This window comes from Cotesia glomerata, linkage group LG10 (assembly GCF_020080835.1).
Source record: "Cotesia glomerata isolate CgM1 linkage group LG10, MPM_Cglom_v2.3, whole genome shotgun sequence".
Classification (NCBI taxonomy): Eukaryota; Metazoa; Arthropoda; class Insecta; order Hymenoptera; family Braconidae; genus Cotesia; species Cotesia glomerata.
The window spans coordinates 9,305,347-9,318,567 of record NC_058167.1 but is presented as its reverse complement, the minus strand read 5'-3'; the positions used below and the strand labels follow the sequence as shown (position 1 = coordinate 9,318,567).

General features: G+C 31.7%; 2 protein-coding genes across 2 annotated transcripts in view; both read left to right on the top strand.

The window, feature by feature from the left end:
- The first annotated feature begins 198 nt into the window (after positions 1–198).
- The window catches only part of LOC123272355, a 46,804-nt gene continuing 33,781 nt past the window's right edge, over positions 199–13,221 (top strand). Inside the window, exons 1-4 of the mRNA XM_044739061.1 lie at positions 199–473; positions 5,777–5,834; positions 5,932–6,107; positions 6,188–6,378. Coding sequence (XP_044594996.1) covers positions 288–473; positions 5,777–5,834; positions 5,932–6,107; positions 6,188–6,378 — 611 coding nt within the window. The 5' untranslated portion in view covers positions 199–287. The remainder of the gene's footprint in view (positions 474–5,776; positions 5,835–5,931; positions 6,108–6,187; positions 6,379–13,221) is intronic.
- Positions 6,706–8,913, top strand: LOC123272357. The gene is made up of 5 exons (XM_044739063.1): positions 6,706–6,770; positions 8,101–8,226; positions 8,312–8,465; positions 8,528–8,585; positions 8,655–8,913. Exons 1-5 carry the CDS (start codon positions 6,757–6,759, stop codon positions 8,849–8,851), a joined length of 549 nt encoding a protein of 182 aa, XP_044594998.1. The 5' UTR covers positions 6,706–6,756; the 3' UTR covers positions 8,852–8,913.

The following is a 13,221-nucleotide window of genomic DNA, read 5'->3' as shown; positions in this document are numbered from 1 at the left end:
ATTGGTAATTTTGTTATCTAAAATAAAATTATCATTACTTAATATTTTATTAACTTATAATAAAAATGAAGATTATGTTAAAAGCGCACGAAGATGACATAAAATTTAAGTCGTTAATGTACATCGATAATGACGATTCGGATAGTGATTTTTAAGGTATTTTATTTTATCATTATACTTTAAATAAAGTACGTAGAAATTTTCTACAGCGTAGTTTATTTTATTTTTTTTTCGCTGGTACAATAATTTTTATTTTTTGTCCAGGTATTTTGATATTGAAGAAGAATATGCTGAAATTATTCGCAACTTTAACAATATTGAGTGCTGGAAATTTTGATATTTCTGATGCTGTTGAACCAGCCAAGACTTTTGATGGAATTGTGACTCATTTAATAGTCAGTCCAGAAACTGGACTCTATTATGTAGATCGATTGGAGGGAAGCAATAATATAACAGTTAGGCGCAAAGTTAATGTAAGTTGTAATAAAATATGTTACTAGGTTAATTATAACACCGGCACACAAAAAAAAGTTGTCTGTACTTGGGACGCGCCACATATATTCCCATGTAATTTGACCTGCTGAACCCGAATTTGAGGTCCGTTTGGCCCCTACACCCTAGGATTTTGAGAAAACTGTAAAAACCGAAAAACGGGAAAATTGGGGTTTTGGTGATTGAAAAATTTTTTAGATTCTAACTATGCATGATTTTCATGTCTTTCGATCTGGTTTATAATTATCTGAAGTGTACTCAGACCAGCAGCCATTACACGTCTAAGTAAATCCCGAAAACCCATGAAAATTGCGAAAACAAAAATTCCCAATATTGTGATAAAAAATGTATTGAGCTAAATATATGATGATTTTCATGTAGGTTTATCGACGACATATAAATCTCCAACTTTTATAACTCAGACGTCTCGAAAACATCAAACAAATGTGCAAAAACCCCGAAAATTGGAAAAATCAAATGTAATATAATAAAAATCGAGTTATTATTCAAAATAAATAAAAAAATCATATCATTCGATCTGTGGTGCATAAAAAAAGTATTTCGTCCTAAGACTTAAAAATTAATTTTTTCGGAAAATATCATCAAAACCCTTTGGATTTGAATTTTAATTCGTTCTCCGCTTATATCTCACCCTTTTATCTTCAAACGTCCTGCATAAAGGGTTTCTCTTTCGTTTCCTCTTCTTCGGGTAAATCTCTCTTCAGAGTCCAACAATGATCTGCCATCATATTTACATCCCACGTTCCTTGATATCGTTTTTCCATCACACTAATGTCTTGATGGAATCTCTCACCTTGCTCTTCACTAAAATCACCAAGATTTTCAGGAAAGTGTGAAAGATGAGAATGTAAATAGTGCAATTTTGTATTCATTAAGCAACCTAAAGTATTATAGTTGTATAACAACTCGTCAACTAAAGTTGCGTAGTTATCACTTTTCGTATTCCCTAAAAATTGCTGTGATACTTCCTTAAAACTTCCCCAAGCTGCTCTCTCAATCTCGTTCATCTCATATTCAAGATTAGCATCCTGAAATAGAGTCCGAATTTGGGGTCCATCAATAATTCCTTCTTTTAATTTAGCGTCACTTATAGCTGGAAATTTTTCGCCCAAGTACTTAAAACAGTTTCCATCTTTATCCAGAGCTTTTGACAAATTGCTTCATAAGGCCAAGCTTGATATGAAGTGGGGCAGCAAGTACTTGGAAGGATCAATTAGAGATTGTCGCGTAACATTGTGAGAACCAGGATTCAAATTTGTTCTTGTTGGCCATTCTTTTGAATGTAATGATTCTTTCGGTCTCGGCTATCCCACAAACATAAGAAGCAGGGGTACTTTGTGAACCCTGATTGTTGGCCTAGCAATATTGTTGCAATTTTCAGATCACCACAAACCTTCCATTGATGTTCTGAATAGTTTATTTTATCTAATACAACCTGTAAATTGTCATAAGTCTCCTTTAGTTTAGTCGAATGAGCTACTGGAATCGGTGCCAATAAGTTTCCATTATGAAGAAGCACAGCTTTAAGACTTCGCCTAGAGGAGTCAATAAAAGCCTCCATTCTTCGTCTTTGTAAGTGTTTGGCTTCAACTCATCGATCAGTCCTTTTACATCTGAACAGTACACAAATGAATTTTCGCTCTACTTTGTAAAATACTTCCGAACTCTTTTTCCCTATCACGATAAAAATAAGCTGTTGTATTTTTAGCTAATAAATTTTTTTTCCTTAAAGCTGAGGCTAAATGTTCAGCTTTTACCTTAGATAGTCCTAAGTCTCGTACAAGGTCATTCAATTCAAGTTGATCGAAGACTTCAGGGTCTTTACTTCTAGGAACACCACTCGATGTATTCTTCATCCTCAGAATGGATCTCTTCGGGTTCAGGATCGATTTCTTCAAAGTTATCTTCAACTTCCATCTCTTCATGTTCATTCACTGGTTCAGGAGCTGCAGGTTCTTCGACATTCAAAACTTTTTCTGCTGGCACAACTGATGTTACGTTGGCATATTGAATTTTATGTTTGGTTGTCGAAGAAAACCTGAAACTTCCGTCGTGCAAAAATAGCAGTTTTTTTTGACTCGTTGGTGCAGACCAAATCACAGGTTTTGAAAATTTCAAGCACTGTTTACTTTTCGTCTGCTCCCAACGAGTAAGCATCGTGTGACACCGATTGCAAAGTGAATGTGGTACCCAAGTTGCTTCCCAGTTCGTAATCTGGATACCGAAGCAGGTTTCGTAGACATTTTTCAATTTGTTTGAAAAAGATCTACGACTTTTCGTTACTTCAAATTCTCCACATATGTAACAGAAGCAATTGGAGTTTTTGTTACATATGTGAGAGACACTTCTTGTCATATTAAACGCTTCAGAAGCCAAGTCACCCACTAATGAAGAGCTGCAGTCACTTGATGACGACGCCTGCGAGCCTGCTTTCTCACTCTGACCAGACGCCGATACTGGGATTCCGGGTCCCTGCATCGTAAAACACTTATTACTTGTGCCTGCCATGACGGCATTCAAGCCGTTAACCCAGGGACTATGCCAGACGGTCCTGTTGCCCGCCGTCACCACGTGGAGGTGCCCTGGTTACAGGCACAAGCATTTAAGCAAGAAATCGATTCTGAGCCCAAAAGTTCCTAGAAGTGAAAACCCTGAAACATCAGCTTAAAGAAAAAATTTATTAACTAAAAATACAACAGCTTATTTTTATCGTGATAGGGAAAAACAATCTGATAACATTTTTAAAACGGCGAAAATTCATTAGTGGACTGTTCAGATGTAAGAAGTTTGATTGATGAGTTAAAGCCGAACACTTTCAGGACGAGGAGTGAAAGTTTTTCATTGCTTTGTCTAAGCGAAGTCTCAAAGCACCGACTCCAGTAGCTCATTTGACCAAAAATCATTGAAAAGTTTGTGGTGATCTGAAAATTGCTACACTAGTTAAGCCAACAATCTGGTTCACAATATATCCCTTCTTGTATGTTTGTAGGATAGTCACGATCGGAAAATTCCTCACAGTAGAAAAGAACGGCCAACAAGAAAGAATTTGAATCATGGTTCTCACAACGTTATGCGAGAATCTCTCATTAATCCTTATAAGTACTTGCTGCCACCACTTTATATCAAGCTTTGACCTTATGAAGCATTTTGTCAAAGCTCTCGATAAAAATGGCAACTGTGTTAAGTACTTGGACGAAAAATTTCCAGCTATAAGTGACAATAAATTGAAAGAAGGAATTTTTATGTACCCCAAATTCGGACTCAATTCCAGGATGCTAATCTTGAGTATGAGATGCACAAGATTGAGAGAGCAGCTTGGGGAAGTTTTAAGGAAGTATCTCGAAATTTTTTAGGGAATGTGAATACAAAATTGCACTATTTACAATCTCATCTTTCACACTTTCCTGAAAATCTTGGTAATTTCAGTGAAGAAAGAGAAGAAACATTCCATCAAAACATGAGTGGATGTCAATATGATGGTAGATCATTGTTGGACTCTGAAGAGAGATTTACCCGAAGAAGAGAGGAAACGAAAGAGAAACCCTTTATGCAGGACGTTTGAAGATAAAAGGGTGAGATATAAGCGGAGAACGAATTAAAATTCAAATCCAAAGGGTTTTGATGATATTTTCCGAAAAAATTAATTTTTTAAGTCTTAAGACGAAATACTTTTTTATGCACCACAGATCGAATGATATGATTTTTTATTTATTTTGAATAATAACTCGATTTTTATTATATTACATTTGATTTTTTCCAATTTTCGGGGTTTTTGCACATTTGTTTGATGTTTTCGAGACGTCTGAGTTATAAAAGTTGGAGATTTATATGTCGTCGATAAACCTACATGAAAATCATCATATATTTAGCTCAATAAATTTTTTACTATATAGATATTGGGAATTTTTTGTTTTTTTTCGCAATTTTCATGGGTTTTTCGGGATTTACTTAGACTTTTAATGGCTGCTGGTCTGAGTACACTTCAGATAAGTATAAAGCAGATCGAAATACATGAAAATCATGCATAGTTAGAATCTAAAAAAATTTTTCAATCACCAAAACCCCCAATTTTCCCGTTTTTTTTCGGTTTTTTACAGTTTTCTCAAAATCCTAGGGTGTAGGGGCCAAACGGACCTCAAATTCGGGTTCAGCGGGTCAAATTACATGGGAATATATGTGGCGCGTCCCAAGTACAGACAACTGTTTTGTGTGCCGGTGTAATTATTTAGACAAGCAACCTTGCAGTCACTATGTGACTGCCGTGATTTGTGAACTATAAATAAATACAATTTTGCTTTATTAAATAATCTCTTTTGTTATTGACGTTTTTTAAAATATAAGCTCATCCCGATGTTACACTCATCAAAAGCTTTCATTTGAGTACCCACATGCATTTTTATATATTTTTCATACATTCATATTTATAAATATATAAAATATATGAAAAATTGATGTGGGTACTCAAATGAAAGGTCTTGATCAGGGTAACATCGGGATGAGCTTATATCTTTCAAAATGTCGGTAGTTGACCAGATACGAGGTAATTTCTTAATTATTGACATTTTTAAAGATATAAGCTCATCCTGATGTTATGCTCATCAAGAGCTTTCATTTGAGTACCCACATGCATTTTTTATATATTTTTTATATGTACATATATATACTATTACATATAAATTATATGAAAAATTGATGTGAGTACTCAAATGAAAGGTCTTGATGAGGATAACATCGGGATGAGCTTATATCTTTAAAAATGTCAATAATTGAAAAATTATATTGTATTTTGTCAACTTATAAAATTTTTAAAGATATAAGCTCATCCCAATGTTACACTCATCAAAAGCTTTCATTTGAGTACCTACATGCATTTTTTATATATTTTTCATATATACATATATATAATATATAAAAATATATGAACAATTGATGTGGGTACTCAAATAAAAAGTCTCGATGAGTGTAATATCGGGATGAGCTTATATCTTAAAAAATTTCAATAGCTCACGAGATATAAGGTAATTTCTTAATTATGTATATAAAGATAGAACATTTTCGAATGCAGTCTCAATACTTATCAACTTGTCATTATTAATTGACTATTAGTTAGAATGATATGAAACCATGAAAAGGCACAACTCCAGGTCAAGACTCTTCCAACGATACCAAATTTAACCATAAAACCTAATTTTATCATATAAATACACTGGTCACAAAATTTTGCTTATTCTCTTAATAATATAGATTTATTTTTTTTCATTAGATACTTAATGCATCGCCAGCTTACTTGTATTATAATAACCCCGAAAATGAACCTAAAAGTAAGATTATAAATTTTATTTTTTATTTCTTCATAAGAATTAATTTTTTATTCAAATTTAATGTCAAGTATTATTAATAATTATAATAATTACACAGATACATTCATTCGAAAAATAGTAGTGATTTGTGATTGGTTAACGGCCGTATCCCGAAGATCAGAAGTTAATCTAGTAAACGACATAATAAAGCACTTGGATACCGCAGCTCAAAAATTGGATGAAATTAAAGATCCTAAAATAATTTTACATCTCACTGGAATTATTATTCCAAGGGTATAAAAATTATTTTAATTAAAAAATTTTAAAGCTATTTAATTAAAAAAACATTTAATAAATTTTATTATTCATTGCAGACTAACGATATTTTGAACGTACCAGAAATAGAAGTAGCAAGAGAATTATTTCTCGTTCATAACACGGTTCGTACAATTTCGTTTTCTTATATTAATCCTGGACCGGCATTGGAGTATCTTACCAACTGGTTGGATATTAACAAAAATTCTTTTCAAGGTCTTTCTTATGACTTTCTTTGGTTTCAACCATCGTGAGTATTATTACTATTAAAAGAAGAATAAAAACAAATTTTTTTAAATCTTCAAATCAGCAGAATTATACTATTTTATTTTTAATTTTAAGTAACAACTTTTCTGTAAAAAATTATTTTTAAATAATTACATTAATAGTTTTTTTACAATTTCTTCAAGAAGAAATTTTTTTGCAATATTTTATTTATTTAAAAATTTATTGAAATTATTTAATGTTTCATTTTTATTGTCTGATTTTTAGAATATCCCTCAAAGATGGCCCCGACGGCAAAGACGCTGCCTATTTTACAAAAGTGGATTGCAGCAATAGCGGCTCCTCTTCATCAGGCGCAATTGTTAATCCATTATCTCGGAACAGTTTTTTTCAAGTTGTCCAGATGATAGCTCAATCGTAAATTTTTTTTTTTGCACTTAATGGGGATAATTGAAGATAATTATTCTAAATTTTGATTAAAAAATTTCATGTTGTTACAAAGTTATAAGCATTTTTGTGGAGCACCAAAAAAATTTTCCCCACCATAGTGGGATCTTTAACTCAAAAACGGATTATCTAAAACAAAAAAACCAAACTGCATTGTAATATGTATGCATGTGACTATCGTTCCACATAGGGGATTTTGAAAATTTGGATTTTAAAAAAATGGCGACATTAAAAATTTTTTCGTTTTTTTTTCTCATTTTTTTGGATTCAAACAACCCTAAAAAATCTTAAAAATCAAAATTTTCGAAATCCCCTACGTGCAACTATAATATAGTATAGACCGGATAGCTCAAATGGTAGAGTAGCCGACATGTCTTCGGAAGGTTCTGGGTTCGAATCCCAGTCCGAGCTATCTAATGATTTTTTCTCGCATATTCTATAAACTCACATTAAGATGATCCTCTCCACATTCCTTTCTCAATCCTTTCCTACTAATATCCTGTTACGTGAATGTGGAACGCTTCACGTAATAATTACCGTAACTCCTATTCTTTCCCGCTTCACAGCATTATTTATATTTGTAACAGTACTATAGCTACTGAATAGACGAATACGGAAAAAAAATTAAATAAGTACCAAAATCAAAGAAAGTATCAGTAATCAGGTCCCCGCCACTAATGGGGTCTTTTACCCTATAACTCGAAAAATATCAAAATTTTCATATGAAACTCTAGATACATATTTTTGAATATATAAACTTTGATTTGATAAAAAAAAATTTTTTGAAATTTCACGGTGGCTATCCCCCTTAAAAAATTTTAATCTTCAGAGGCTTTAAAAAAATATTTATTTATTTATTTGAAAAGAAACGCACTCGGCAATTTACAACCATTTATTAGGTATTAACAATAAATAATACTGATGAATTAGATCTTTCATCTGTGTATTTGAATTTCCGTGAATTACGGCGAATCTTGATGAATTCGAGCTTTGTGTATGTCTGAATTTGTGCGAATTACGATGCGAATTAGTATGGATCAGGTTTTAAAACTCTTAAAGAGTTCATTTATAATTTTCAGCGTTAGATCCATCTGTACCTGAATTTCAGCCAATTTGGGCGAATTAATGTGAATCAGGTTTAAAAACTCTCTAAGAGTTCATTTATAATTTTCAACGTTAGATCCTTCTAGTAATTAATTATAAAATTCTTGTTAAATACCCGTGCGAAGCAGGGTCGACCTGCTAGTATTATATATAACTCTAAGATGTAAATTAAATTTATCATTGATTTCTTCCGTAGTTTTGGGGTTAGAGACGACAAAGAGTTAGGCTGCAAAGGCATAATGGAACTGGGAATCCCAAAACTTGAAGATATGTCATTTGAATGGTCTAATTGTTCGAAATCAGAATTCCAGCGAGTACTTACGTAATTTTTATTCAAAAATTAAACTCTTGTATTTTTTAATTAAATTTATTAGATTTTATAAGTTTTTTTTTTGTGTTAATTGCAGCGATTCTAATTATTCTTGTTACAAACTATCATCTACAATCTCGGATGACCCTGATCCATCACCAGCAAGGGTCTTAATTTTAAGCCCAGCGACCCAAATTCATTACGCTTTTTATACAAGCGACCATCAATTGAGAATTGAACGTTCTGGAAATGTAAGTTTGTTTAATACATTATTTCAATAAAAATAATTATTAATTATCAATCATATCTTCAGATTTTTCAAGGTTCTGAATTTTGGAATAATTATAGAAACCCGAAGACTAATCGCAGCAGTAAGTACTTCGGAAAAAAAAAAATTTTAAATATAATAAGTCAGTAAAAAAAAATTTTTTTTTTTCCAGATACTTATGTTCAAAATGTATTACTGATTCTTGATTATAATTTGAGAGACTTATACAATGACAAATATGAATTGGCAATTCCAGTTCTTCAGGCTTTAGAAAAAGCAGCTGTTAGATTAAATGAGATAGAAAGTCCAAAAATTTTATTAAGTGTTAAAGGAATTATTGTGCCTGAAGTAAGAATTGAAGAATTCTGAGTTTTTAATTTTTATAAAAAATTTATTTCATAATTACAGCATTCAGATGTCTTTGGGTTACCAGAATTAAAACAATCTCGCTTCTGGGGAACTCCCTGTCGTCCTGGACTCGGAACGTTAGAAAAGTTAAATCAATGGATGAAAGATAATGAAAAATCATTTAGAACTACTCCCTATGATTTATATTTGTTCGCTTCAAGGTTTGGATCAACTATATTGAGTAAATATTTTCGTACGTATAATTATTTTTAAATGGAGCAATTTTTTCTTTGCAGTCGACCTCCGTGCAACGAAAGCAACTTTAACAAAATTGATAATAGTTTGACTGTTACATATGGCTGTAATGCTTTAAATTACAAATCCGGTGGAATGTTTCACTATGGCGAATTTTACAGTAATTTATACGCAGCACAAGTTGTTGCTAAAACGTAATTACAATATTTATAATAAATAAAAATAAGAATTAGTTAGTATTTTAATTAAGTAATTACTAGCAACCTTGCAGTCACTATGTGACTGCCGTGATTTTTGAACTATAAATAATTAAAATTTTGCTGCATTAAATAATGACTTTTGTCAAATTGCAATGTTTTTTTTCTAACTATTGACGTTTTTAAAAATGTAAGCTCATCCTGATGTTACACTCATCAAGAGCTTTCAGTTGAGTACCCACATGCATTTTCATATATTTTTCATGTATACATATATATTAGGGTGGTTCATTTCCGCAAAATTTTTTTTTTTTTACTTGCTCATGCAAAATATTAATCTACATATAGAAAAAAAAAATTCTCACCAAGTTTAAGCTCTTAATATTAATTTTAAGTACTTACAATTTAAATTTAAAGTTTTACCATTCAAAATGCATGTAAAAAAATATTTTTTTTTTCAAATTTTTAATGCTTACCCGGTTTTTACAATATTACAAATCGGTTTGATTGACCTTGTGAAAAATTCCACGCTACTCAAAATAACCTTAGAGTTTTCTTGTGTAACTCACACTGGTTCACTAGTAGGAGTCGTCAAAGTACAGTTTTTGAAAAAAATATATTTTCTTTTAATTTTTCGAGCAAACCGCCAAAAGTAGGAAGAAAAAAAAGACTTACTCATAAAAAAAAGTTATCCAACCAATGTTTAATTGAATTTACAGCCATTTTTATACCGGAAAATGTAAGAAATTGATAAATACTAACTCATAATGTTATTTAGATTCATTTTTTCTAATTATTACCATTATATTTCCCTACATTAAGAACTTTTTCGAAATTAGTACGATTTTTTACTCATAATGAATACAAAAACAACACATGAATTCATAAAAAAGCAACAAAAATTTAATCAAAATATACAGAAGGTTATGTTATTATGTAAAATACTTCAAATGTGATAAACGTCGGAATAGTTATAAAAACAAGTTAATAAATTTCAAATAATTACTCATGTTATTGAAAACACATCAATATTTTGAAGCTGAATATAGCTTTTGGCACACGTAGGAAATTCTTTTCGACATTGTTGAACCAGTAATAAGAAATATTGTTTTCTCCCCTCCGGGCGGAAAGCGTCAATTTTCCGCCCGCTGCGCTAAATGAAAATGCCGCTTTCCGCCTCCGTCGAGGAGAAAAATAGTTTTCTCACCACGGGCAGAAAATAAGAAAGCCTCAGATCACATGTTTGTCGACCTCGGCTTCGCCTCGGTTAACAATTACATGTAATCTGAGACATTTCTTATTTTCCTGCCCTAGGTAAGAAAAAATACTATTCTGATCTTGATCATCGATGAAGAATTCAAACTCGATTAACGATTAACGATTACATCATTAATGGTAAACCATTAAATACAAGTAACAGCGAAAAATTGATATTAAAATAGTAATTTGAACATAGTTTATTAAAATATTGGCTTATTCTGGCTTAGTATCAGCGTCACTTGATTCTCGGACTAATCACTTAATACAACAAACAATGAAGAACAATGAACAATGAGAAAATTATTTTGAGATTAGGTATGCCATAAAGCATCAAACCCGTCAACAAGGACAATCGAGACGGTAATATCATGCTAATTAACTAGAGCAATGTTAGAATATGCCATCTCGGGCCTGCTTGGTGCAATTTTTCGAAGAATGATTTCTACTTATACAAAGTTGGCGTAAATAAAGTTGACAATGAAAAAAATTAAATTTTTTGCTAATTTTGGAATTGTGCTACAAAACATTAAATAGTCTTCATTTTTATTTTTTTGCTAAACGACAGAAATGTTAAAAAATTGCAAGATCTATGTTACAATTTTATTCTTGTAGTTTATTTATGAATTTATGTGTTGCTTTTGTATTCATTATGAGTAAAAAATCATAATAATTTTAAAAAAGTTCTTAGTGTAGGGAAATATAATGGTAATCATTAGAAAAAATAAATCTAAATAACATTATGAGTTAGTATTTATCAATTTCTTGCATTTTCCAGTATAAAAATGGCTGTAAATTCATTAAATATTGGTCGGATACCTTTTTTTTATGAGTCAGTCTTTTTTTTGTTCCTACTTTAGGCGGTTTAATCGAAAAATTAAAAGAAAATATATTTTTTTCAAAAACTGTACTTTGACGACTTCTACTGGTGAACCAGTGCGAGTTACACAAAAAAACTTTAAGGCTATTTTGAAGAGCGTTATGAGAAAATTGTCAGAGAATAATTTGCAGGAAATTAAATTTCCTACAAAAATACTCCTGTATGGAATTTCTGAGGTGCGTAGTCTAAAAAGTATAAACAGGTTAATGTATTAAAATCTAAAAAAAAATATGAAATTGCAATTTGTATTGTATGATTTTTCAACTGACGCTTTTTTTTAAACAAAATTAACCTTATTCAACTTTTTTTTTTAGAAAAAAATATCAGTAATATCGAGAAGAGATATTAAAAAAATTTTTGCAATGCTTTATCTTCAAGATTAAATGTCTAATGTGAAATTCTGATATTTGTTGAGTGTAAAATATTTTTTTTTGTTCTTAGTACAAAGATATATACCAAAATTAGCTTTAAAAACAAGTCAAATTCGAAATAGTATATTGTGCAACAAGTGCGACAACTTGTCGCACGAGTTGCACATACTATTTTGTATTACAAATGCGGCGATATATGCGAGCACAAAATCGGGGTCCAGGGGAAAAGCCCCAGCGGAGGGTTGGGGGGGGGCTCCCCATTGTTTCAATGTGTAAATTTATTTTTTGTTAATGAATATTCATTATTTCGCATTTATTACAACGGCACACAAAAAAAAAAAGTTGTCTGTACACCGAGCGCCACCTATCTACGGGCATGTTTTTCGACTCTCTGAACACGAATTTCAAGTCAGTTTAGGCCGTACAGTCTTCAATTTCGAGTAAATTGCAAAAAACCCCAAAAAATAGCGAAAATTCGATGTTTTGGCAAGAAAAAAAATTTTGAGATCTAAGGCAAGCATAATTTCCATGTATTTTGGTCTGTTAAATACTAATTTTGATCGTACTTTAATCATAAACCGTTTTAAATCTAAAAATATTGTTTAAAACTTTAGAACTTTTGTTTAATAGTATATTACACACCTGTGGCAAGAAAATGAGAAATGTCTCAGAACACATATATGTTGCCCGAGGCGAAGCCGAGGTCGACATATATGTGATCTGAGATATTTATTATTTTGCTGCCATAGGTTTGTATACTATTTTTCTGTCCGACAGAGGCGGAAAGCGGCAATTTCGTTTAGCGCAGCGGGCCGAAAGTTGCCACTTTCCGCCTGGAGGGCAGAAAAAAATTTTTTTTTTGCTCGACGGGCAGAAAGCGTCAACTTTCGGCCCGCTGCGCTAAACGAAAGTGCCGCTTCCTGCCTTCGTCGAGCAAAAAAATAGTATACACTCCACGGGAAGTAAATAAGAAAGCCTCAGATCACATGTTTTTCAACCTCGGCTTCGCCTCGGCCGACAATGACATGTGATCTGAGACATTTCTTACTTTACTTCCCTAGGTGTGTAATATACTATTGCTCTAATACAAATAAATTTGAATCATCAATTATAAATTGTTATTTTGAATTTAAAAATTTTTGCGCTAGTAATTATCAATTTTTATTTCAAGGTTCGGAGTTGAAATGGACGAACAAGCTGGATGTGGATCAGAAAACATAATGTTCTCTCAAGATCGTAATTTAGATTATGGATCTAATTTCATTTTCCGACCTTGGTCTGAATGTTCACAAAAAGCATTCCAGAAAATGTCTGAGTAATTTTTTTTCTATTAATTTATACTATTTCATTTTTTTTAATAGTATTTTGTAATACAAATTTAATTTCTGTTCCAGGAACCATATATATCGATGTTTTAAAATGCCGTAAAGC